The 26,334-nt window shown below is 49.7% G+C and overlaps 1 protein-coding gene across 3 annotated transcripts in view; it reads right to left on the bottom strand.

Moving 5' to 3' along the window:
- Positions 1–1,861: 1,861 nt before the first annotated feature.
- The window catches only part of KIAA1671 (KIAA1671 ortholog), a 186,065-nt gene continuing 161,592 nt past the window's right edge, over positions 1,862–26,334 (bottom strand). For all 3 annotated transcript variants that reach the window (XM_061170488.1, XM_061170489.1, XM_061170490.1), the window contains 7 exons: positions 19,923–20,041; positions 16,661–16,916; positions 13,594–13,768; positions 12,708–12,832; positions 10,522–10,664; positions 8,232–8,314; positions 1,862–6,988 (listed from right to left, as the gene is read on the bottom strand). In XM_061170488.1, coding sequence (XP_061026471.1) covers positions 8,236–8,314; positions 10,522–10,664; positions 12,708–12,832; positions 13,594–13,768; positions 16,661–16,916; positions 19,923–20,041 — 897 coding nt within the window. In that variant the 3' untranslated portion in view covers positions 1,862–6,988; positions 8,232–8,235. The remainder of the gene's footprint in view (positions 6,989–8,231; positions 8,315–10,521; positions 10,665–12,707; positions 12,833–13,593; positions 13,769–16,660; positions 16,917–19,922; positions 20,042–26,334) is intronic.

Below are 26,334 nucleotides of genomic sequence, written 5' to 3'. Positions count from 1 at the left end.
AAGATTCATTTTCGTTATACATTTCGTTATACATTGACGAATAACAGTGACCGTTTATTGAAGACCTACTATGTGCACGGCACTGGGCCAGCTTCATGAGCAGTATGTTCAATCCTCACGCAGCCCTCTTTAGGGGAGGAATTATGATCTCCACCTTATAGAGGAGGAAACAGTTCAGAGATGTGGAGTCACTCACCCAGCGTCACACAGCAGAGAGGAGGAAAAGGGGTTGGCCTCCTCCAGGGCCCAGCTCTTAGCCTAAATAGAAATAAAGATGATCATGATAGTCCCTTTATTTATGACTAAAAAAAAAAAAAAGATCCATGCATTTTGTGTGTGTGCCTAACAAAGTATAATTTTGCCTGTGATAGCTACAGAATTTCCTGGCTTTTCGAAAGTTTGCCTTAAGCTACTTTGCTTTTATGAAAGACCTACATTAGTACCTGTTTTTTTAACGGAAAGAAATCCAGAGAATTTTTGCTTTTACAAAAAAAGGGTGAAAAACAAAAATCACGTTCGGTGTTCATTTTATAACGAGCCATGACAGTGGCGAGGTGAGCCCCAAGCAGCGAGTGGTGCCACCAAGTGCCTTCCGTGGGAACCACACTCAGTATCTCAGCATCAAGCGGCCAGAGCTTTGAACTGTGTCTGAGAGCATCTGTGCTTTATCTCCATTTCTTCTGTGCATCTGTGAGCAAGATGTGTCCTCAGGTAATTGCTTCTTCAATTTATGCCATTGCGGCTTAGGAAAGGTTTCAGAGGAACGCTCTACTTTCGGATGGTGGAGGGGAACCTGTATTTAATGATTGCTGAATGAATAAAATAATGAGGGCAAAGGGGTAAATTGTTAACCAAGAGGGTTTTCTTTTGTTGTTGTTTTTAGCTAACATTCTCAAGTCAGCATAAAACCCAACCTCCTTGCGTCCCTGGAGATGTGGGTGACAGCTGGGCTCTGGAAACAGGTGGACTTGTGTGACCTTGGGTGAGTGAATGAAGGTCAGAATCACAGTCTCCTCATCTGTAAATGGAGAAGCTTCTCTCTCCTCGAGCCACTGAGAGATCACGAAAGCAAAACACTCAGCACAGCGTTACCTTCTAGCTTGTAATCACTGAGGATCCTGCCTACTGTTGACAGTTCAAACCAAGAGGCTGCTTCCTTCTGGTGCTCATGGAAAGCAGAGTTGGTCTCAACCCCTTAACCTGGGATGCAGCCGCCACCTGCTGCGGATATAAGGGGGAAGACAGAGGTGCGACAGCCTATCAGGCCTGACTCCCCAACCCCCATCAGTTCCTTTAGGATCCTGAAGACCTACTATATGCCCAGATTTCCTGGGCCACATTTCTTTAACCTAGAGTTCTCAATCTTGGCCCTATTGCCATTTGGGGCCAGATCATTCCGTGCGATGGGGTGGGAGGGCTGTCCTGCACAGTGTACAATGCTGAGCGGCAACCCTGGCCTCCACCCACTAGATGCCAGTAGCATCTCCCTTCCCTCCTTGTGATAACTAAAACAACATCTCCTGTCATTGCCAGATGTCGTGCGGGGGACACAATCCACCCAGCTGAGAGCCACTGCCTTTAACTTTTGCCCACTGTTATCGCTGTCACCACCGCCATTCTGCAGAACCGTGAGGGTTCAGAGATACCCCACAGCCAGGAGGAGGCCGAATGAGGACCCAACCCCACGTCGAATGGAGATCCTGCTTTGTCTCCATCGGCCCCCTTTCCCAGGACCCCTGCTGCGCCCTCCCGCTGTCTGGCCCCCCAGCTCGGCACAGCGGAGAGACTGACTCAGCTGGGGACAGGCATGCATGCATGGGGGAGTCCATTCATTCACACACCGACACGCTGACGTCTCCAGTGCAGCTCGCGTCAAAGCTTTATTTGCTGTTTTCAGAGTCTGAATGCAACGTCTTTGTACATGCAAAGGTCATTTTGTTTTAGGGCAGTCGACCAGATTCCCAACTGCTCTGCTGTGCGTATGAAACCTCTTTACAGTTACAAAATAGAAAAGTACTGGTAGACATCCAATACTCTGTGAGGTCCGGGAAGCCCCATTTGTTTTGATGTTAAAAATATAGGTTTTTCTAGATGAATTCTCAGTCACACGATTAGAGATCATTTCTGGGACTGGATAAAGTGCCGGTCGACCACCTTCTGTTCAGAACTCCTGGAGCCTGTGAATTCATAAGGCAACTGCAAGGACACCAACTGGCCGGACGCTTCAACTTTCCTGCACACAGGACTTGAGTTCCTTTTCGATCGTGACTCAAATATCGGAGGAAGGGACCCAGAAGAAAGGTTAGGAAAATACATAGCGTACGTATATATATTTCCACTCCCCCCTCCATCTTACAAAGCATTTTGAGGATCATAATCGTCTGGGAAGTGCAGGACTTGTAGGATGTTGGTATGATTTAGGAAACGACACAGTACAAAATATCTTCAGTAACACAACAGATGACTTTTATGAGCCCCGTATTTACAGGATCTATAAGGCTATGTGGAATGAGATCATTCTTTAGACAACGGCATCACGTTTTTTTTTTTTTAGCAGGCGTGACGCCACTGGAGATTGTTAAAACAGTGCCAGGCTGATTCATGGGAGGAGATGGTGTGGTGCCAGGTGTGAGGCTGACTGTTTAAGGAGATTCTGGGAGGGCAACAGGGAGCGGCTGAGAGGTTACCTTGCTGGAAATCTCAGGCTGACTTTCCAGGAACCTGGCTTTCTGGCCCCCTCCCTGCAGGAACCAACCTAGACAAAAGAAAGAAATCTCTAGAGGGGTGATGGGGGCCAAAGGAGATACAGACCAAGACCCAGCACATTCATGCCTACTGGTTTTCTATGCGATTCTGTTTCCAGACCCTCGACTTGCCCAGAATTCCAACAGGGTAACTCCTGGCAGCTTCTCAGCACAGGGCTCAGATCCATCACTCCCAAAGGGGGTGGGGCCCAAGGTGGACCCCCTTCCAACGTGGGGCAGGTCCGCTCTCCCTTAAGTGGCTCCCTCCTACCCCATGGAATCACGATGCCATGGGGCTCTTTTTTTTGCTTTCCTGTTTTATCACGTTGGAGGAGGAAAGGCACAGTCGGAGGCTATAGAAGGATTCTCCATTACTGTAGTGACTCGCCACGGCATAAATTGGAGGGGGCGCAATTCCCGGTGGATAGAGCTTTTCTCCCACCTCCCTGCAGACCTCACCCTGAAATGCTAGTTTACACAAAGACAACCATCATCTAGCTTCCTGTATTAAGGGACAGGGCTGTGTGGGAGGGACCACAGGGATGGAGGAGGAGAGAGGGAGCGGCTGGCTTGAGAGTCCTCTCCTTGGGTGGGACGCTGTCTTCCATGCAGGCCCACGTCACCTTTAAGCAAGCATTTTGTTTTGGAGGTGATCCAATGACACATCTGTGGGTTTTTAGCTTTGTAATGACACCTAGCTCCTGGGGCAGTCTGGGGGTATCGTGATGAAAAATGTAAATGGACAAGGCAGCTGTCAGCGCCAGGTGGGAGCAGCTGAGGTCTCCTTCAGGGAAATCATGCCTAAGGTTTTTCCAAATCCCCTGCACAGCCTCTAAGGTTGAAGACCTCAGGCTCACCTCTATTCCGATACCTAGAGTTGGCCTCATTTCTTCCTGGGAAGCACAAGGGAAAACACATTCGTCTGAAAGCACATGACTTTGCTTGTCCCCTGCAAAACCTCCCCATCTGATTGTCCTTTCCCCGAATCCCAGACAACATGAGGCCGTCAGGGCAGCATCACTCAAAGCCCCCAACATCCTAAACTCCACTGGAGTTTAGTGAGGCTTCTCTTCCATTGGAGTTTCTCTGGTGGTACTGAGAGATTCTCCACAACACTGATTTTTGAGGCCTTGCCATGGAATTTTACAGGCCAAAGGCTTCTGTTACATTAGGCAAGAGACCATGAAGAAGGGGATCTACTGGAGGGGAGAAAGATATGGACTTATCAAAAGACCAGCTCTCAAAATGCTGATGTGCAAAGGGGGTGTGGGGGGATGGAGGGGGAGAGAGAGAGTGAGAGTGAGGATACTTTAAAAAATCACCTACCTATCCATCTTATTTTTGATGCATTCTGTATAAAACTCTCATTTAAAGAAAGCCAAAGGCCCAGGGGAGGAGGGCTGGATGAGGGCGGGTGACCTGATTGCATACAAATGATTAAGGCATATTAAGTTAGTTTAAAAGGAGACAGATTTCCAAAGGTGGCTCCAGGCAAACTCAAGAAACTAGCATACAACCCCTTGCTTAGCCCCCAAGAGCTCACCTGGTTTAGAAAGAGGAGAAATAAATAACCCATTTGCCTGGCTATCCGCGAAGGCTTGAAGCATCAGTTGCTGCAAACTTCATTGTACTGATCATAGCGGGAGCCAGGGGTCACGGGAGCCTGCACTGAGTAGGCTGCTCCTGACCCACTGTGACTGTCTGCTCAACGGTGAAGGGATGAGGCTGCTGTAGTCAGTTTCAAGGGGTGGACTCTGTATGTCCTCATCACCAAGGAATTACATGGATTTTTAGTTCCAATCCAGGTGTGGGAGGTTAGGTAGAAGACCTCCAGGTCAATCTTGTTTTCAAGTGTTTTGCTTTCCTGTTGGGTATGCGTGGGATGAAACGTGACTAATTCAAAACTGAGAGTTCTGCATGGTGAGTAGCACTATACTGACTGAACAGCGCAAGTCGCTTCCTACAGCCTCAGATGGTACCAAGGGGCCGTCCCACCTCGAGAAAGGCAAAGAAAGCCAGCAGCCGAGAAAAGACATCAGGGTCAAAGCACACTAGGAGTGTCTTTTAAAGAGGACCTACTGACCTGGACGCTACAGCCAAATTGAAATAAAACATGAACTGGATCTTTAAAGAGTAAGAAAGAAAAATCAACTGAAGCAGTTCCTGAAAGGATTAAATCCCCAAATGGCCAGAGAGAACGGACTGACCGCAAACTCAGGGAATGAAGAGAATACAAACTATGATCAAGCAGGACCAAATCTCCAGACACACATGCATGAGGTTTCCAGATGCACAAGGTTGCCCGGGTGACGGGCTCCAACAACCGCCCATCCAGTAGCCGAAGCTCAGCCAACAGGACTCAGGGAGGGAGGGCCTCTCACCCCCACCTCGGTCACTGTCCATGGTGCTGAACCACAACCCCTCTCGGGCCCGGGTGTTTGTCTTAACCTGCAGAGACGGGATTGGTCTCCATCCTGCCATACCCAAGAGAGGGAAGAGGTGGTAAAGGGAGATAAGGGAGGAAGAAGATCTGAGGAGACAAATAGAGACTGAAGGAGGGGTGGCCAGGGAGAAGGGAAGCAGGTTTTGACACCATTTGCAAAGAACGGATTTATTAGGAGAGACTTTCACCTCTTGGGAAGTCCATTGCTGAGCAAAGATCCATTAAGAAGCTCAGCCCCAGTGCCCCTCAGCAATCACAGGCTGCCCTGTGAACTGCCCAAGCAACTCTCTCACACATGGGCATCTCCCAGGCAAGGTTGGCACAAAGTTTATGGCAACTCCAGACATGGCGGTGGGTCGGCTATCTCTGGGATGACTGCTGGAGCCTTGGGCTTAAGAGGTGGAGGAGGCTGGTGTGGAGGATTTCCAAAAAAAATGACAGAGTAGACATGACTGGAGACCCCAGAGGTCTTGGAGATTCCTGGGAATGAGCTTAGAGTTGCCAAGAAAAAAAGAGGCAAGGCAAGTCTATACTTGGTTACCTAGCGTCTAGCAAGTCTGTCCAGAGTTCCTGGGCTGGGGGTCGGGGGGACTCCCCTCCAGAGAAGGGCTTTCAGCAAGACCCTCCCTTCCTGCATTTGGACCTAGAAAAAGCACCTGGTCAGGTAGAATTGGGGGGAGGTTGGGTAGAAAGAAGAGGTGAGAAGAAACAAAAAGGACCCCTCATTCATCGTTTGTCCTGAGACCAACTGGGAATGGATCTTTTATGCCAGCAGCTCAGGTCGTGTTCAGAAAGGGACTTTGAAGAAAAAGCCTCTTGGGTGGGTTTGATGTTTGGGAGGGAAAGGCACTGCCATTTGGGCTGCAGTTTTTTGAACCTTGAGGCCAAGGGACAAAGGTCACCCTACAGAAATCAGAGCTCGAATGAATAGGAACCAGGAAAATGTACACCAGGGTGACAATTAGAATTTTTAAAAAGCTTGGGGTAGGGATAAGATAACCTGAGATGATTGGATACTTCAAGCAAACTATTCACACGCCTCTCCTCCTGTTCTTTAACATAAAAACATATATACATATCAAAATTCAAAGAAAGTTGGCTGGATTATTGCTTTTTCACCTTCTAAAGCAAACAAAACGTGATGTACAATGGAACAGGCAAGCTCTGCACACAGCCCCACTGGGAGGATAAATACACTTGAAAGAATGAGGGTAGGTGTGTTTAAAGATCAGAACTGCTGATTCTTCGAGAGGGAGAAAGAATTCGCCAAAGGAGCAATCAAAGCCCCCAACCCGGTGGTACTGCTGGGACCACAGTTACAGCAGGAAATGTGTGGTTTCATCTTCCTTGGAAATGTCCTTTCAAAAAAGACCAGCCCTGGGTGGGGGTCGGGGGGAAGAGGCGCTTTCACGACTCAGAACCCAGGGGAGACGGTCCAGCCTTACATCCATGTTCCTGGAGCTGCTGCAGGGGTTTAAAATGGGTAGAAATGCACATTTTTACATTAAACAAAACAAAACCAAACCACCGGCATGGACATTTCTGGGCCGCCTGGCTTCTTTCCCAGCCTGAAGTGCTGTCTGGGGAGACGGAGCACGTGCTCGTGGAGGGTGAGCCTTCCTGCCCCGATCCGTCCGGGAGAGCCTGTGGTGAGGGGGGGGCACTGGGCAGCCTTCTCCACCTGACAGACCAACCGACCGGAAGGGCCCAGGTGTGTGCAGGAAGCAACGGCAGTAGCGGGACCTCGTCTTCGGGTACTGACAGTTAAGGCTTGTTCATTAGACGTGGCAGTGCCCCCTGTCTGGAGAGGAAGGGACAGTCCTGGTGTCAGCAGGGGGAAAGTGAGACGCCATTTCTCCCCATCATCGAGCCCTAAACACTTTTCTGGTGCTCCCCAAGACGGCCACCCCACAAGCTACAGGCCAGGAAAGACGACTTTTTTTTTTTTAAATTATTTTGACGGGTGGGATGGGGAAGGCGGCGGGCGGCTGGATATGATGGAATGAACGTGAAATTTAGGGTCAGGTCAGGGTGCCAGCATCGGTGTCCTCAAATGGATGGCCGGAAGCTTAACTGAGATATCGCGGGTGCAGCACTGAGCACCAAATAAACACAGGCTCTGATCCCTTATCCGAAATCCTAGAGCATAGATTTATTGGGGAATTTAGAAATTTTGAGTTTATTAGATACATATATACAGACATATATATGCTTATATGTAAATATTATGTAACATATAATACATACGTACATTATGCAACACCCCCATAATTAAGCACATAATATGCTTGCAGTATTATGTATGGATATTCATATAAAATGGGGAAAACAGAGTCTAAATAGTATTTTATCCATGCAGGTCAGGTTTTGTCACTAAATAAGGGATGGAGATGCTTTGTTTTGCGAGCTTTCTGGATTTCAGGTTTGTGGAGAAGGGGTGGTGGGTCTCCTGTGCTGCTCAGAGCAGCGTTGACTCTGACGGAGCAAGAGCCATGTGTTCCTCCCCCAAGGACTTCCGGTCCATTCTCAGGGAGCCCTCTGGACCGCTCAGCAACACGGGCGCTGCTACCCCATTTTACAGATGGGCAAACTAAAGTTCAAGAAGTTAAATCACTTGAGGCCCACACTAGGGCATATCTAATCGTTCGATTTTTTAATTTCTTTCTTTTTTTTCAAATTAATTTTTAATTATACAGGTTGTATAGGAATGTAGAAATTGGGGACATTTCAGATTAAGCTGTCCTGCCTGTTCAATTTATAAAGGGGGCCTGAGATGCAGTGAGAAGGGCTGGCCAAGGGCATGAGACCAGAGTCCATGCCCTTTCTACCCACCCCAGGCCGTCCAACTGTGTTTTTTTTTCGCTAAGGAGAAGCAGATCATTGCCATCCTCTTTACGGGAACCCAAAACACCCTCAACCACGTTTTCCCTTCTCTTTTCCAGGGCACAGCATCCCAAGTCTCTGAGCCTTTGCCTCCCGGCCCAAGTTCCCTGCTCCTCGGATTGGAGGCTCTGTCCGGGTCTCCCCTCCAGAGCCCCTCATACCTGCTCAAGCTTGATTTTCATACAAGCTTTGCCTCTTCTTGGATTTCAGCTCCTTTAGCCACTGGGGAGAGGGCTCTTCCGATCTGAAACCGCAAAGGCAGTGGGAGTCAAGTGTGAGCCTGACCGAGGACTCCCTGAGGGACCCAATTCTCCTGCCGCGTGTGGGTGGGGGCTGAGCCACATTCGCAGGCAGCAAAGATGCCCATGTCGACGTGATTGAAACAGGAATTAACCAAAGTGCTCCAAAATGAAGAATGTTAGATAAATCATGGTACATCCATTCTGTGAAATAATCTGCAGCAGAAAGTCATGCTTACATTATTTCCATCCATCCATTTGCCACCCAAATATCCATTCATCCTTCCATCTCTCTACCCAGGTACATGCTCATAAGGGTTAATTCTGTGTGTCAACTTGGCTAGGCCACAGTGCCCAGCTGTTTGGTCAAACATTATACTAGCTATTTCTGTGAAGGTATTTTATTTTATTTTTTAGATGAGATTAATATTTAAACCAGTTGTCTCTGAATAAAGCAGATTACCCTCCATAACATGGGTGGGCCTCATCCAATCAGTCGAAGGCCTTAATTGAAAAAGACCAACCTCCCCAGAAGAAGAGGGGATTCTGCCAAGATACTGCCTTTGGCACTTGAACTGCAACACCAGCTCCTCCCCAGGTCTCCAGCCTGCCTGTCTACCCTGCAGAATTTGGACTTGTCAGTGTCCACAATCGTGAAAACCAATTCCTTAAAATAAATCCTTCTCTCTCTCTCTCTCTCCCTGTGTATACATACTATTGTTATGTTTCTTTGGAGAACCCTGACTAAAACAATGCCTGTAAGACATAGATAGATAGATAGATAGATAGATAGATAGATAGATAGATAGATAGATCTTATGTTTACTGAATAATAACAATAATTATTTGGGGGAGGTACGATTTGTTTTAACTTTTTTTAAAATTGAAGAACACACATCCAGAAATCACTCAGATCACAAGCGCACAGCTCAATGAATTTTCTCAAAGTGAATACACTTGAGTCATCACCATCCAAATGATAACATTTTCGAGTGTCTTATTTTTTACTTTCTTCTTTACGTATTTTTCTCTGTTTCTCAGAATGGCTTGTAATGAGAACACATCATTTTAACAAGAACAATGAAGTCAAACAAAAACATCTGAAAATTTTTTAAAGAAAAAGAAATCATACTTATGAAGACTTTAATGGCTATGGGAGAATCGTCACATGAAACATGTAACTGGAAAAGAAGCTATGTATATTGTATGTTGTAATCTCGACTACATTTAAAAAGAATGGAAGGAGAAAGGCCCAAACGTCACTATGGTAGTCTTCTGGCGGGGGGGCGGCGGGGGGCGGGGTATCAGATCGTGGGTGATTTTCTTCCCTGCTTTATATTCATTTTATATTTTCTACAATTTCTAAGGTGAGCATGTACTACTTTTATAATCAAACACATGTACACACAAGACCTGACTTCTGTTGATCTCAGAGAAAGCTCCCGACTCCACAGTCCTGGAGGGCTCAGGGACATTGCTGACCTGGCTGGGGGTGGGGTGGGGGTCTGCGAGGAAGGAGAGGTCCCCTGGGCAGACAGGGGTCTGAGTACCCCAAGCAAGGCTTGCCTGATGGTGGAGGCTCAAAACCAGGCCTCCTGGTCTGGGGGTCCCTCCAGCCCTGGAGAAACACTGGTGCCCTCAGCTGACTCCAGAGCAATTCTGGCATCCGCAGAGCAAGAGAGGTACCATCTCTGCCTCAGCCTGTCTCTCCCTCTCATCCTCTTGCTTTCCTGCTTCCCACGGCCCACTCTGTGCTCCAATAACATGCACAGCCTACAGCGCCCAGTTCTACCAGGCCTCTGGACCTTTGCATGTGCTGTGACTTCGGCCACCTCTTTTGTCTGCCATGACCCAGCTCGGGCATCCCCTCCTCTTGGAAGCCTTTTCCACACCCTTCCTCCTCAAGTCTGGGTTCTGAACTCTTCTCCTGCCTTCCTCTATCACCGGGGTCAGATAGTAAGTATTTTTGACTTTGCAGGTTATAGGGTGTCTGTGTCAATGTGTCAGGTCTGCAGTTGCATCAGGAAAGCAGTCGCAGACAATCCTTAAATGATGGTTGTGTGCCAATAAAACTTTATTTACAAACACAGACAGTGGGCTGAATTGGACCTGTGGGCTGTAGTTGGCCAACCCCTGCTCCATCATAGCTTTTCTATTACAATAACCATATCATGAATAATCCCTAACTTTTATGTGTTAGCAACACTCTCACCTCTCGTCCTTCTCCACGCTGGAGGGCAGCACGCGACTGCCCAGCACCCCAGGCTGGAAGGGGGACTTGGGGGTCTTGGGCTGGGGGGCCCAGCTGGGGGTATCGCTGGGACTGTCCATCTCTGGCCTCTTGTGCAGCTGAGCCTGGGGAGAGAAGACAGGGGTGGAGTCTGTAACCTGCCCTTGGTCTGGGGAAGGGTCCCATCCTACGGCACTGTCACTGCATGGAGACAGCAGGGCTCCCAGCATCTGAACGGACTCAGACAGCAGACTCAGGGGTGGGGGAGATGCTGCCTGACCGTGGAGGCCAAGAAAAATCAGAGGTCAGGCTTGTAGTCCAAGAGGCCACCCTTGACCACTGGGATCAAACAACCATGAAAAATCCACACAATCACATTATCTTTGGCTGAAAAGCCACCATGTGTGGTGTCCTCATCACAGGATGCTCCATCTCCTTTAGTTTCCTGAGAACCCCGAGATGGAGACAAGAGATGCATCTTACAGCTGAGGTCCAGCTCTTTTAAGCTCTTTGCTCCTGTGAATATGAGTAAGTGAGGTTTCTGACTATCAGATTTGCACAGGGAAAAGGCAGGGTGGATTCCCACCATTTTTGGAGGGCACGCAGGGAATGGGATGACTTGGAATGGTGTGCCCAGAATTCCTTTGGGGGCTGCGGGGGGGTATGATGGTGGCAGGTGGCATCTATCTCCAAGTCAGTGCTGGCGGAGCCCCCAGCAATAGTGGTCATCACCATCGTCGGCCCTGCAGCTTCTGTGCGCTGGGCATCCAGCGTCTGGACTCCACCAGGCGTAAGTTATATGACACACGTTTCCAGGGTGGAGACTGGCTTTCTCTATTTTATAGAGGAGTAGCCTAAAGGTCAAAGGTTGAGCAGTTGGCCCAAAGTCACATGGTTTTCAACAACTAGGATTCGTCCTAGGTCTGCCCAATTCCAACTCCAGGGCTCTTTCGAGAAAAAGCCCGGCAGCCTCCCTAGGGCCTCTGCTCCCTCCTGTAAGCAGGGCCTTTCTCTGCCCCCTGTGTTAGGCTGCCCTGTAAGGCAGCCTTTGTTCCGATGCTTCAAAAAAGAAGTCAGAAAACCTCTGGCCCAGGACAGTTGCTGCAAGACATTCATGTTTTGAAGGCCTGTAAAATGAATTACAGGGGCAAGTATGCATCCGCTGTTTATCAACTTTTTATTCTTGCCAGAAATGACATGAAAAGCAAAGCTGCCATCTACTGAAGGAGTGGCAAGTTCACAGCCCCTAACAGGAGGCTCCCTGGCCACACGGAGTGTGGGGTTGAGAAATTCCACAAACAACCTAGGCTTCTTTGTCTTTATTTCTTCTTCAGTAAAATGGGAGTAAAGAGCTACCTTTTTCAGGGTTGCTGGGGACATAAAACGAGTTTGCAAGCACATGGTGCCTGGGCATAAAAGAGGCCCCTCTCTCGCTTGCATTAAGTACCGCTGCCTCCCAGGACCTGTGAGATGCTCGGTGGAGCTGAGGGTGGGGAGACAGCCCAGCCCTGCCCTCAGGATTCCACAGTCCAACTGGGATTGCGGTGCTATTTAAGACAGATTAATGTGGTTCCAATGCTGACTTCTCACATTGTTTGGAATCAAAATAATCATTTTATGTGCCTCCCACCCCTAGCACACCAGATTCCTCAAGAACAGAAGCCTGGGCTAGTTCACTCCTGTTTCCCAGACATCCAGCACTGGGCCTGATGCCCAAGGTGGACTTTTAACCCCTTTTACAGATGAGCACATGGAGGCTTAGCTGGAAGACTAAACTGAGCAGCAGGTGTGGGGGCTGGAGAAAGAAAGCGGAGATTCAGAAACACAGGATTACTGGAGAAATCCAAATAAATCAGTAGTATTGTTCATAGCACCGGGCCAAGGCCGATGTCCTGGTCTTGATAATGTACCATGGCCATGGGATGCTTTAGCACTGGGGGAAGCTGGGTGAGGAGGGGTACACGGGAAGTCTCTCATACTAGTTTTGCAACTTCTCATGAATCTTCAACTATTTCAAAAATTAGACAGAGAGGGAGGAAGACAGGAAGGGAGGAAGGGAGGGATGCAAGGAAGGCGAGAGGGAAGGAAGGAGGGAGGAGGGTGAGAAACATGGGCCTGTCTGTTTTGCTGCCACAGGTAAGCATAGCTCTGGGCATGAAGTCTGGTACCTTCAGCGCTGCCGGGTCCATGCCTGGAAACACGGGCATCCTCTGGGGTCGGCTGCTGGGCGTCCTCTCAGCTCTGGGTGTCTTCTCCTCCTCATCTGACTCTTCCTTCCTGGGGGATTTCTCCTCTGTTGCAAAGAAAAGGGTACTGAAGTCACCGGCAGCCTCCATTCTGAGATTTTGCTTCTCCTTAAAACTCTTCCATGGCTCTCCATCTACAGATCAAGTCTAACTCCGTAGCAAGGAATCACAACTCTCCACGAACTGGCCCTGCCTTTCTAGCTTGATTCCTGCTATTTCTGGCTTGGGAAACACTGAACCGCTTAGAGAGACGACCCGCCCCTGCCCCCGCCACACCCATGGAATGTTCTTTCCACACCTCTGCCCCTTTGATCCTGTTGATATTTCCATCTGGAATACCCTCCCCTGGCTAATTCCTATCTGTTCTTTAGGATTCAGCTCAAGGTTTGACATGGAATGTGGCCAAAGAAGTCCTTAGAGGAAAATGCATAGCCTTAAATAATTTATTAGAAACCCAAAAAGACTGACAATAAATGAACTGATCTTTCAACTTGAGAATCTAGAAAAAGACCAGCAAACAAACCTGAAGAGAGGATAAGGGTGAATTTAATAAGGATAACAGCATAAATAGTGAAATCCTATTAAGTTGTCTCAGTTCCTTGCAACCTGTGGAGCCCCAATTAATATATCATCCTCAAAAAAATGTTTTACCTAGTTTCTAATAAGCTTGGTGTAATAAGAAACCACAGTTTCCTATGTTATTGTGTTCTAATATCCCACAGCCTTCAAAGTCAGAAAGCTCTTCCAGGGTTTAACCTAAATACTTCCTGCTATCCAATGTGCTACCTGTGGAGGAGAGGGGGCATACCTGTGGAGTCCTTGAACATCCACGTGCTGTTGGCCTCCTCCTCCAAAGGAAACCTGCTCTCCAACTCGTTGACTCGGCTGCGCCGGAGGGAGTGGGAGATGGGAGCCCGGCGGCGGCTTCTCTTGCTGAGCTGCACCCGGGTCTTTAGGGCACTTGAGTCGAGGACTGAGGTTTGCTGTGGGAGTGGCAGAGAAGAAGAGGGGAAAAAAAGCATGGGAAACATTAAATGGGGGCATCACCCAAGGGAGGTGTGCATAGCTGCGTCGATACACAATGCTATTTAGGTGGTACTTGGGCCAGCATTTCCGCATTTCAATAGGAATGTAACACTCTAAACCTACTTTCTCTGTGAAATATAGCATGTAGGCTGATTCCAAGAATCAAATAAACCTTGAGTGCCCCACACAGTGCCTGGAACACAGTGGGCACATAATGGAAATGGCTTTCCCCTCCTGGTGACATCATCTGAGCAGGTAAGCTAGAGCAGTACCTAACAGGAGCTCAATACATGTTTGTTTGTTTGTTGAATGAATAACTGAACACATCATCTAACTAAATCCTTACAACAACCTTATTCCACACAGGGTCGACGAGCTGAGAGGTTCTCAGTGTGGTCCTTCCTCTACCCACAATAATTCAGGGTGCAGGTGGGAGCCGGTGGAGCAACCTACTAAGTACCAGGCATTTGTTTTCAAGCATCACACTCTGAGCAGAGGCGGGTGGAGGGTCAGTGATGGTTTCCAACATCACCACCTTTTGTGCTGAAAGGGCTGGGGGCAGACCACCTGGGCAGGCCCAGCAAGAAGTTGGGGCAGCCTCTGGCTCAGTGATCTCCAAGGAGATAGTGGTGAAGAGCTCGGAGCTTGGGCTTCAAATCCCGCTCAGTTCAAATGCCAGCTGTGTGACCTCAGAGCAGGGGACTTACCCTCTCTGAGCTTGGGTGTCCCTATTTGTAAAAACGGAATGATAATAGTATCCCCTTGCTAGGGTGATTGAGAGAATTCAGGGAGCCCAGGCATGGAAAGTCCTGGTTCCAGCAGCACCTGACCCAGGCTCATAGCCGAGAGCTATTCCTACAATGGGCTTCTCTCTTCCTGGCTAGCTCAGGTCCTGGCATGAAATGTTGGATTCTTCCTCTCAAGTCCACTTTGGAGAAATTCTGTCACCCAGGGCCTTTTAAGTTAGCGATGATGAGCTAATTTCAGTGACTCATTTCCCAGAGTTGGTAAGTGACAGACACCCCATTGGGGGTGGGAGGAGGGGGCTGATATCTGCACAGCTGTTTCCCAAACTGGCTGCGATGCTGTCCAGTGGGGGGATTTGTGTGGGGCTGGTGGAAGTGGGGGAGAGATGGAAATCATAAAGGGTCCGCCATCCTCAAGAGGAGAGCATATATCTCCGGTCGCTACTAAATAGAGCGGGTTTCTCAGACTCAGAGAAAGTGGGAGGGAGCCACAGCAACGCAGGGGCTGCTGAAGGGGGCGTGGTTCCGTTCCCCAGGGCCACCCTTGCAGCCTCAGGCTGGTGGAGAAGCTGATTCCTTCCCTAGTGTCTCGCCTCCCCTTTCAGCCTCCAAACACTGCCTGTGGGAGACCTCGGTGTTAAATAATTGGCTGGACCTGTGCTTAGGGACACTGGCATTTCAATCACTCAGTGGCCACTTCTGTTCCCTAATCAGCAAAAATGAGGGAGTTCCTGGTGGTCTAGTGGTTAGGGTTTGGCGCTTTCACTGTCATGGCCCAGCTTCGGTCCCTGTCGGGGAACTGAGATCCTGCAAGCTGCTCAGTGTGGCCAAAATTTTTTTTAAAAATGTTAAAAAAAAAAAAATAGTGTTGTCTCTGGTTATGTGAAAGGATAAGTTAAAAAAAATAAAATAAAATAAAAATGGGGCAGGGGTTTTGCCTCTTGGGCTTGGCGTTCCAGAAGGTAAATCAGGAGAATTATGCTATGGCACAGTGACATCGTATGGGCATGTAAGCTGGAGCAATGCTTGGGACATAGCTGGAGCTCAATAAATGTCTGTTGGATGAATAACTGAATAAATCACCTAACTAAATCCTGACAATCTGCACCCTGTGCCTGTTTATATAGTGGGGTGCCCCAATGGAGACTGAGTGTGTGCCTTTCCCCATTTCTGCCCTTATTTAGAGATGCCAGAGAGAGACCTTGACCATATTTAGGAAGAAGAATCCCATTTGAGGCCCTAAAGGAAGCCCCACACCCAAAGCAGTGATGGTCCTTCTCTGGGGGCACCTGTGTAGCCATCTCTAAGAGTGTGGACGTGAGGCTTCACTGAGGAGACAGGGTCCATTTTGGATTTTGCATCATTTAGATGTTGCATCCTCAGGAGGGTGGGCAGGCAGCCTTATTGTCAGGGAAGGAGAATAATAAGACCCCTGTGTCTCAAGGATTGAAAAGGACAATCTGCCTGACCCCTGCAGGTCTAGAAGGGGCTGGATAGGAGGCAGTTGGACCTGGGTGGCTAGCATCCTGTGGGGTGGCTCTCCGTGGGCCCCAGAAGAGCTGAGTTCTGAGGGCTGCCCACGCCTGAGGAGGGTCCCCTTTACAGACAGACTTAGATTCCCTGGCTCCAGGGACATGGTCCCACTTGGCAAGACCTTGGTAAGAACCCCCAGCAGAATCGGTCTGAGCGAAGTCCAGGCTGCACGCCTAGATTTGCAGACCTCAGGCAGACACCTCCCACCCGCCAGGCGTGAGAGGCCGGATGGCCTGTTCACCTAACAGGTGAGGGCTCAGCTCAGTTTTAATTTGTACACATGTGATTGCATTCAGAGCTGTGGAGCCCACTGTACTGGTTACAGGTGGATAAGGAAGCCGAGGTTCAGAGAGGTGAAGACAGTTGCCCCAAGACACACAGCTGGTGTGTGGCAGGTACAAGCCTCATGTAGACCTCAGTCCCATCTCAGACTGTGCCCTCTGCACCCACCACAGGGGGCCCTGGCACACAGATTCTACCAGGGAAAGGGGTAATTCATCAGGAGATGCCAGAACATCCCTTTAAGAAGAAATGACTGTTTCCAGCATGTGCTCCCAACGACTGACTTACATGGATAAAGGAGAAGTCGTCCACCCTCTTTGCGGGGCAGGCGTCCGGTGGGGGCGGCCCCTCCATCCCGTCAGTGGATTCCAGATCCGTGCTGGATCGGTCCACGCTGGTGCTCTGCTGGTCCTTGGAGCAGTCATGCTGGTCCCCAGCAGAGGTGGCCTCCGTTTGGGAGGACACGGAGGACACGCGGCTGCTGGGGGGCTGCTTCTGAGCCGACGTGGCACTGCTGTCCGGGGATGGGGACTCGGGGGCCAAGCTATGAGAATGGAAGGAAGGGAGGGAGGCCTGGTCGGGCAGGTTGTTTCAGAGACCTGAATTTCAAGGAAGGGAAGGGGCAGAAGGTAGGGTGTGGGGTGTGCTTTATATGCCGGGAAACAAGAGACAGAACATCCCAGTTAGGAGAACCACTCTGGGCCCAGCCAGGTGCTGTCCATGGTGCCGCTAGAATACCTGAACAGGTGCAGAATGGGTGCAGAATGTCCCATTCAAGACCCTCTAACCCTGCGCCGTCCAATATGGGAGCCACTGGTCACATGTGGGCCATTGGGCCCTTGCAATGCGGCAAGTGAGCGCTGAGCTGGGCCCTGAGTACAATCAGTACACACTGATTCCCAGCACTTCGAGTGAAAAAAAAACGAACGTAAAATACCGCGTTAATAACTTTATAGTGATGTTAAAATGATAGTATTTCGGGTCTATTGGGCTCAATAGAACATACTGTTAAAATTAATTCTGCCTGTTTCTTTTTTACTGATGTGGCTACTGGAACACTAAAACTGCATGTGTGTCTCGAGTTTGCAGCTTGCATTGTATTTCTGTTGCACAGCGCTGATGTAGACCAAATAATCACCGGCAGTCACCAGTGGAAGAGCAGGAGGTGGGGAATCTCCTGCACTGTTTCATCCATCCATTCATTCACCCATCCACTCATTCATTCACTCACTCACTCACTAAAGATTTACGGAGCACTTACTATGTGCCAGGCCCTGTGCTAAAAACTGTATCGTTCCATCCTCTTCACAATCCTACAATGATTACCCTATAATCCTGCAACGTCCACAACCCTAGGAGGTAGGATTAACCTCAGGAAATTAAATACTAACCTCGCTAAAGATGAGGAAACCGAGGCACAGAGACGTGAAGTAGCCTGCCCAAAGGGACAGACCTGACCCCAGAATCCAGGTCCATGACCCTCTCCTCCTGGAATTTCTGCCCATAATGTATTCCAAGTACCACTTGGATAATTGGAACCACACAAGATAGAAAATATATCAATAAATCAAGCCATTAAATTAAATAGGCTCCCTGCTCCCCCCTTGAAAAGACCCCAAAGCCAAGAGCACAGGAAAGCCTTACCCTAAGGAAGGGGGGACGGGCACACCAGACACCACCTCGCTGATAGGAGGGTCTGCCCTGAAACACCCCTGAGCTGCACCCTTGGGCAGAACCTGCAACCCAGGTGTACTGGTGTTTCACTGCAGGAGCACAGCCATGCTTTTCGTCAGCTCGGGGAAGAACTTATTCCTTGGAATAGGCAGGATGTTTGGGTGTGGGGTGCGACTGAGGCAAATCCACAAAAAATGAGGGAAATACCACTGCGGAGGCTGCAGGTGGCGCTGCTGCTCAGGGCTGGGAGCACAGCAGCTCCTGGGCCCTTTCTCGGAGGAGGAGCTGCAGTGCCTCCGGGAGACAGGAGGGGGCGACCCCAGGACACAGGGGAGATGCCAGGTCCCAGAGGGAGAAGGGGCCTCCCAGGGTCACACAGCGACCGCAAAACCAGGACACCCAGGCTTCCAGACTCGCTCACTGATTAACACATATCACAGGTTAGGAAAGAAAACAGAAAGCCTTCGTGGGTACTGGAAGGAACCTGTGCTTCCCTTTTTCTTACCCACTTCCAATTCCATCAACCTCCACCCAGCTTTAGTACCAATGCCAGCTATGGGACATAAACCAGCAGAGGGGTGTGGCCGCTCCTGACGGGTGGGGGGCAGGGGAAGGAGATGGGAGACCTGGGTCTGAGTCCAGCTCACCCACGGACACACCATATCCCTGGGCGTGAAACCCACAGACGAGGAAACTGAGTCACACAGTGACACAGCTGGTAAGTGGCCATGCCGGGGTGGACCCAGGTCTCCCTGACTTCAAAACCCCGTGCGATCCTGTGGCCCGCCGGTGGGAAGGGTGAGCTGAGAACACGGCAAGCCCACCCCCGGTGTCCACGAAGCCGCTGCTGTGTTCTATCCCCCCCGCCAAGGGCGAGAAGAAAAATTGCATTTTTAAAACAATGAACAGGTGCAATGTATCAAGCTCCTACTAAGTGCCGGGAAATATGCCAACTGCTGCGCAGGTTACCCTCCTGACAACCCCATGTGCCTCAGTCTTTGCTTCTGCAAGATGGGGCGATAGGATTAAATGTTATGTTTCAGTGCTTACAACAGTGCTCGGCCCGTCCGCTCAACACATCTTGGCTCTTTTTATGAGCGTCATTCCCTTTCTATGGAGAAGGAGCGTGAAATCTGGCAAATATAACTAATTTACCCAGGACCTCACAGCCAGCTGGAGTGAAGCTGGAATTCAGACCTGCCTGCCTCCTGAATCCAGGCGATGCTCAGTAACCTTCAGGCTTCTGCCACAGTCATAATAATATTCCTTCCCAGCCAGGCTGACACCTGAGGGGCCCTACAAGCCTCTAACAGCGGTGATACTAAATGCTGACATAGCTTATAAAGCAGTATCTGTAATATGCTCCTATATTTGTAAACACACCATATACATACAGAAAAAAGTCTAGAAAGACAACAAAAAACATTAATGAAGGTTATATCTGTGTGCTGGGATTAGAGGCGATTTTCATTTTCTTTGTTAATTTTTTTGTATGGTAGTGAAACACACGTAACATGAAATCTACCAGTAGTGCATTCACAGTGTTGTGCAACTATCACCACTCTCTGGTTCTAGAACATCTTCATCTCCCCAGAAGGAAATCTGGCCCCTGTAAAGCAGTCACTTCCCATCCCCCCTCCCCCCAGCCCCTGGCAACCACAAATCTACTTTCTGTCTCTATGGATTTGCCTATTCTGGATATTTCATATATCATTTTAAAATAAGTTTTTTGTACATTCTAAATTTCTGTTTTATAAAAAGAAATGGTTTGCTCTTACAGTTACAGACAAAACAGGTCCTACTTAGTAACAGAGAAATCAGGAGGCAGATGGGCCACCCGGACTCCCGCCCGGAGGCCCCGCCCCGCGCGCCCTACCTCTCCCCGCTCCGGTGCTGGTCCAGCCACGTCCCATACTGGCTGTCGGCTTCCTGCACGAGGGTGTCAGTGTCCTTGGCCTCGGGGGTCCGCCTGGAGAAACACTGCTTCAGCTGATCCTGCAAGAACAAGCCAGAGGTTTCTATCAGGGAAAATGCTCAGAACCTGGTCCCAGCTGGTAACTCACACCGCATCGCCCCCTGCTCGAACCCACCTCAGCTCCCTACCGCTCTTGGAAGCGGGTCCAAACGTCTGCGCTGGGCACAAGGGTGACCTACCATCCGGGTTTGCCCAAGACATCGCAGGATGCAGGATGACGGGTGCCAAAGCCAGGCAAACTGACATGAAGGGGTCACCCTCCCGCGCCCTGTGTGGGTACCACCCTACCCCTGGCCAAACTACTCTCCATCCTCACTGCTCCCAGGACTTATCAGTCTGGTTACGGTGCTCCCCCATCCATCCCCCGCCACCATGTTCCCACGGTCGCCATGCTTCCACCACCAGCATCACCAGCACAGCCTTCGTGGAGCATTTAACTTGTCCCCGGTGTTGATCAAGCTGTCTGCATATCACCTCGCTGAGCTGCAGTCCCATGGCAATCCCATGAGGTGGAGCTCATTACAATCCCCATTCTACAGACGAGAACACTGAGGCTTAGAGAGGTGAAGTGACATGCCCTCCATCAAACAGCCAGTAAATGATGAGGTGGGACTCAAACTCGGGCAGGGGGCTTGGACTGCAAGTCCAAACTGGCAACCACTGTGCCCCACGCAGCCCGGATCCCCGGTTCTGTCACCACCTGCTCGGTGACTGGTCTCTGCCCTCAGCCTGGGCCCTAGGGAGAGGGTCCTGCTAACCACAGCACTGGCCAAAGGGCCCAACCTGGTACCTGGCACATGCTGGGAAGCCCATAGATCTCCATCAAAGTGCTGGCCTCCCTAACTTGTTCACTCGACAAATTAAAAGCCCGTCCCTGGTGACTGACTGATGAACTGGCTGACACTTGGGCCTCTGTGTTATTGATTGGGGAGCAGCTGGAATGTTCAAGGCAAAACCAAAACTCCAGCCCCTTGGGTGGCCATTGGCACAATAGCAATTCAAATGGCCTTGGCTTCTGAGCTTTGAAGGATGTTCCCAGTCACCATCTCTTGATGGCTTGTATGAGGAATATGGAGAGAGTTGGGGGTCACGGGGCGAGGGGGTGAGAACAACTTGGCCCCCAATTCCAGAAACACCAACAGGAGCCTCTCACTCCTTGTGTTCCATTTGGGGTCAGGAGGCACGTTCTGCTGGAATGCGCTTTGGAGCACGCATCTCCTGCTCAGAAACCTTCCACGGCTCCCTACTGCCCTCCTGCTGAGATCCAACACCCCTTGGAATTGAGCCCCAAGTTTCCTGTCCAGTCCCATCTCCTGCCCCTGCCCCAAACAGATGCCCCATCCCACCCACCGAGACCTACTCACTGCATCCCACACAAGCCTTACCTTCCAGCCTCTGTGGCTTTGCTTGTACCTTTCCCCCTTCCTATCCATCCCTCCCACCCCAAGCCATTGCAACAACCCACAGTGATCTTGCCTTCCCCTGCACTCTCCCTGCCTACTCTGGACTCATTTTTGTGCCAGGTGAAGTTTGCCATATAAGTTATTTATGCAACAGGCATCTACTGAGCACCTACCACGTGCTAGGCACTTGGGAACCAGGGGTGGGGGTCACTACACAGATTCTGTAACTCAGCCGAGGCAGCCTTTAAGATCGGACACTCCATCACCTTTGTTCCCCACCCAGAGCCTGCCTGGCACCCAGTAGGTGCTTAGTGGCGGTGGGCAGACTGCCCTGCAGTAGCTTATCTTCCTCCCAGTGGGGAGCACGCCTCTTCACAGCTTCCACGGAGCCATCCTTAGCAGAGCAAACATGTGTGGTCCTGCAGGGTGAGCAGGCGCCTCGGGAAAAAGCTCTGCTGTGTGACCTCAGGGCTTTTGTCTCCCTCTCTGGGGCACAGGGACGTGGAAAGATGCCAATGAGAAGACCCACATGATAGCTCCAAGGGCAGGACCTGACATCCAGGAAACACCCAATAAATGCCCATCTCCTTCATCATTCTCTTTCTCTCACCTTTTGGGGACACTTGCGTACCCCATGAGGGGATGCTATGGGTGAGGTATGTGCAAGGACCCCAAGGAATCAGGATAAACCTCGCAGTCACCCTGGTAAACAACCACACTCACACACCCTCATTTCGCTGCCTGTAGATTCCCTTTCCTCGTTACCAAAATCACAAATGCTTGTTGCAAAACATGTCAAAATTACAGAAAAGCACAAAAAATAATATTTAAAAGTCACCCATCAGCCAGTGACCATATTCTGCCATAATCCTGCCCAGAATTTCGTCTGGGTCAACTCACTTAGAGCACCATCGTTAACGGCTGAAGAATATTCTGCTGCCCGGACACAGCATTGTTCCTTTAATCGATCCCCAAGTGCCATGGCATTTAGGTTGCTGTTCACCATTATAATCAACAATACGATGAACATCCTTGGGGCTGAAGTGACACATCTCTGATGACTCCCACAGGAGAACTGCCTAGGCAGAGAATCGCAGGGTGGAGGGGTAGCACATACAAGCCAGCCTTGGAACAGTCCACCCAAACTGCAAGCCCACAGCAGCATGCGAGGGTGGCTGTTAGCACGCCTGAGGGATTCAGTCAGTCCCCAGGTGGGGAAACTTGGATGTTTTTGCCTTGAAAGGTCACCTGACATGGTCAGACGCCCAGCACCCTTAAGAGAGTTCCCCCTGGGACCCAGGAATGGAAGTGGTCATCTGAGCGTGCTCCCAGCTGCTTATTGCTTTCAAAGTTGTCACAGAATCAGCCATTCCCTAACTTAACCCACCACATGGGTCGGATTCGGAGGCCAGAGGTCGGGGCCTGAGGGGCTGCCTCTGGTGGACTCAACATCCTTGTCCCCAGAAGCTTGCAGATGGCTGCAAGGTGGATGCTAGGTCTGTGCCCCGTGTGTGCCAAGCTCACATTAAGGCAGAAAGGTGACTGCTCAGGGACAGCTTACAACTCAGGGTTGGGGCGGGGAGAGGTTGCTGTCTCTGCTCCGCCCCAGCTGGGTGGTCTGGCCAAGGGACTCCGCCCATCCAAGCCTCAGTTTCCTCAGTGGAAAAACAAGGGTTGTTTTGAGGCTTCAGGGAGATAAGCCCTGGAACGTGTTAAGCTCAGTGCCTGGCATATAGGTGCTCAGGACACAGGAGCTGATGCGATCAGAATCAGGTTCACGGCCCTCCCCAGAGTCAGGCAGGTGGACGGACTCTTGGCAAAGTGTGATTCTTCTCGGGCCCTCAAAACCCCCAAGAGATGGGGATCTTTCGGTGCTGAGTGATGGAGGAAGGGATCTGCAGGTGGGGCCTCTGGAAATCAGCATGGCAAGTTCCGAAGGATGCTAAGGGGTGGAATCAGGGCAGGAGGCAGGGGAATGTTTCCTGACCTCCTTTGGAAGGCTCTGGGCGGCAGGGTGTGGGGGGAATAAATGGTGCTCAGCAAAATACACTGGCTTCTATGCATCCCCATTTGTGGGCCCTCCCGCAGAGGTTTAAGATTCACACTCAGGGATCTGTAATCCCCGCAGGCAGGGATGGAGGTCTTCTCCCTCCACTGCCTAAAGCCAGACTCAGGATTCCGGAGAGCAGCATCCCTGACTCCTCTGTCACTCTCATCCCCATGTCGGATCAATCCCCAAGCCCTTCAAAGTCTCCATCAGGGAGACTTTGGCCAGCTCTGGGGTCTCCCTGCCTCCCTCACCTCTGCTCCCCCCCGCCCCCATATATTCTCTTCCCATTACACTTTCCAAAGCTGAAATCTAAGCCTGCAGGGTCTCTGCTCAAAACCCTTCAGTAGTTCCCCAGGGTCAAGTCCAAACACCATAAGGATGGCTTGTGGGACTTTCATTAGTGGGGCTCTTTCCCCACCATCCCCTGCCCCTCCCCCATCCCCAGGCCCTCCCAGCCCCTCCCATTGGCAGCTCCAGCCCACTTTCCTCCTCTCACGTTCCTCAGTTGGCTATCCCTCACCTCCAGACCAGCTGGAGCAGCCACCACCACCTGGCTGTCGTTCAGATTCCAGCTTTGCTGGCTCTTCCTCCAGGAAGCCTTCCCTGAACTCCCCTCACCCACGGCTGACTCAGGAGCCAGCTCCCACCATTCCCTAGACCTCAAGTCTCTACATCTGTGCTGTCCAATATGATAGCCGCTAGCCACGTGTGGCTATTTAAATTTCATTTAATTAAGATGTTAAAAATACAAAGAATCCAGTTCCTCAGCGGCTCTAGCTATATTTCAAGGGCTCCATAGCCACGTGTGGCTACCATATTGAACAGCACAAGATACAGGACATTTCCATCATGGCAGAAAGTTTCTACTGAAGAGCACTGCTGTAGAACTTCCCAAATTATATTCATTATAATTTACCTGTTTTTTTTCAGTCTCCCTTGGATGAGTACTATTTCTGGAGCCAGATGCCTGGATTTAAATCCAGGCTCCATCACATAGATCCTGTATTCAGGCTGTGTGACCTCGGGCAAGTTACTTAACCTCTCTGTACCTCAATGTCTGGACAACGCAGATGTTAAGTATTTGGTTGAATGCCATCTCAGTCACTATGTTTTAACACAGAGCCCCCAAATCTGGAGTACTCCAGGGGTTAGGATCATCTAAGGGAATTGATCTTGCAAATGAGGCTTAAGAAATCAAGCTGTTTGTCAGTACTTTCTCCCACTAGTATCCTGGTAACCTTGTGCACAGTGCAAATTATTCATGTCTCGTTACTGTAGCAGACCCCGGTGGCACTTCAGATCAACAAGGCTTGATCTTCACTCCCAGGGCTACGAGGCCTCAAGATCAACCACAGAAAGGGCCCAAAACTCTTCTGAAACTTTCTGAAAGTCAGGTTTTTAAGTTAGCTTTAAGGCAGAGTGTTCTTCCAAATCAGTTCTGCCTTTCGGGCTGCTATAAAAGCCCTCACTGTCTGCGGATGAGTAGGTATCTACAAGGTGGTCTGAAAATACATGATGGATAAAGAGAAGCGTTGTCTGAGGAGCACACGTGTCCAAATTAGTCCCGCATTTGGGTCATGGGCAGGTCTTTTTTTTTTGACATGCACCCCCGATGGATATCAACCAGCCACAATCCAAATTTCAGCTGTCATTTGTCACACCAAGTCATCACATCTTAACATTTATTTTTTTTTAAGATTTTTTTTTTATGTGGACCATTTTTTAAAGTCTTTATTGAATTTGTTACAATTTTGCTTCCGTGTTATGTTTTTTGGTTTTTTGGCCATGAGGCATGTGGGATCTTAGCTCCCTGACCAGGGATCAAACCTGCACCCCCCACACTGGAAGGCGAAGTCTTAACCACCGGACCACCAGGTAAGTTGCGAATCTTAACATTTAGATCTCCAAGGACCCTTGAGTCCATTCAGCTGGCCCTTTTTAGATGATAAAATTTTTCAGATGATAAACTCAGAGGCAGGGATTGCTCACGGGGAGTGAGAGGCAGAGCTGGGGGGCCTGGAACCCAGTTTTCTGGGCTCCTTCCAGCCCCCCACCTTGTCCAGGATGTTTCAAGAGGCTCAGATGAGGAAATGCACTTTAAAATGCTCTAAAAAAGCCTCGAGAACTTGGCGGGTTTAAAAACCACTTGTTCAGGCTAGCTCACCAAGCCCCAAGCTGGTGGTAGGTGAAAATTCTAGGCCCTCGTCTTGCAGGCAAACACGACTGCCGCAGCCCAGGACCTATAATGGACAGTTTTCTAACACCCAGGCTGGGGAGACCAGCCTAACAGACGCCTTTGAGGGTTGTGTTTAAACAAGTGGCAACACATGTCCTGAAATTTAAAACGTGCATACCCTCGACTCTGCAATTTTAGTTCCAGAAATTTATCTCAAGAAAATCATTAGACATGCTCACCAAGACCTATGAACACAGACGTTTCCCTGCAGGAGAGCAAAGATTGCAAAATATTGGACATAACATTGCAAAACACTGGAATTGTCCTAAATATCCAGTAAGATGGGGATCGGTGAAATACAATATGATATATCCACATGATGGAATAAACACAGCCAAAGAAAATGATGCTCAGAAAGAATATTTACTGTCACAGAAAGATGTCTGCCTTATACTAGCAAATATTATTTTTTAAAAAAAGGTAACAAAACAGCACATGTGTTGATACCAGCTTTGTAAAAACAAATATGTAAATGCATGTGAGAATAAGCAAAGGAAATCTCCAGAAGTTTCCACAGAAAACTGATACCAGTGGCACCGTATGTGGTGAGGAAACGGGCCGTCTTTGTGTTATTGATGATGATTTTAGTTAGCATCCACACTTGTGATTTTTTTAATCCCAATA

Source organism: Eubalaena glacialis, chromosome 15, assembly GCF_028564815.1.
Source record: "Eubalaena glacialis isolate mEubGla1 chromosome 15, mEubGla1.1.hap2.+ XY, whole genome shotgun sequence".
Classification (NCBI taxonomy): Eukaryota; Metazoa; Chordata; class Mammalia; order Artiodactyla; family Balaenidae; genus Eubalaena; species Eubalaena glacialis.
The sequence above is the reverse complement of the archived record's forward strand: the minus strand, read 5'-3'. Positions and strand labels throughout refer to the sequence as shown.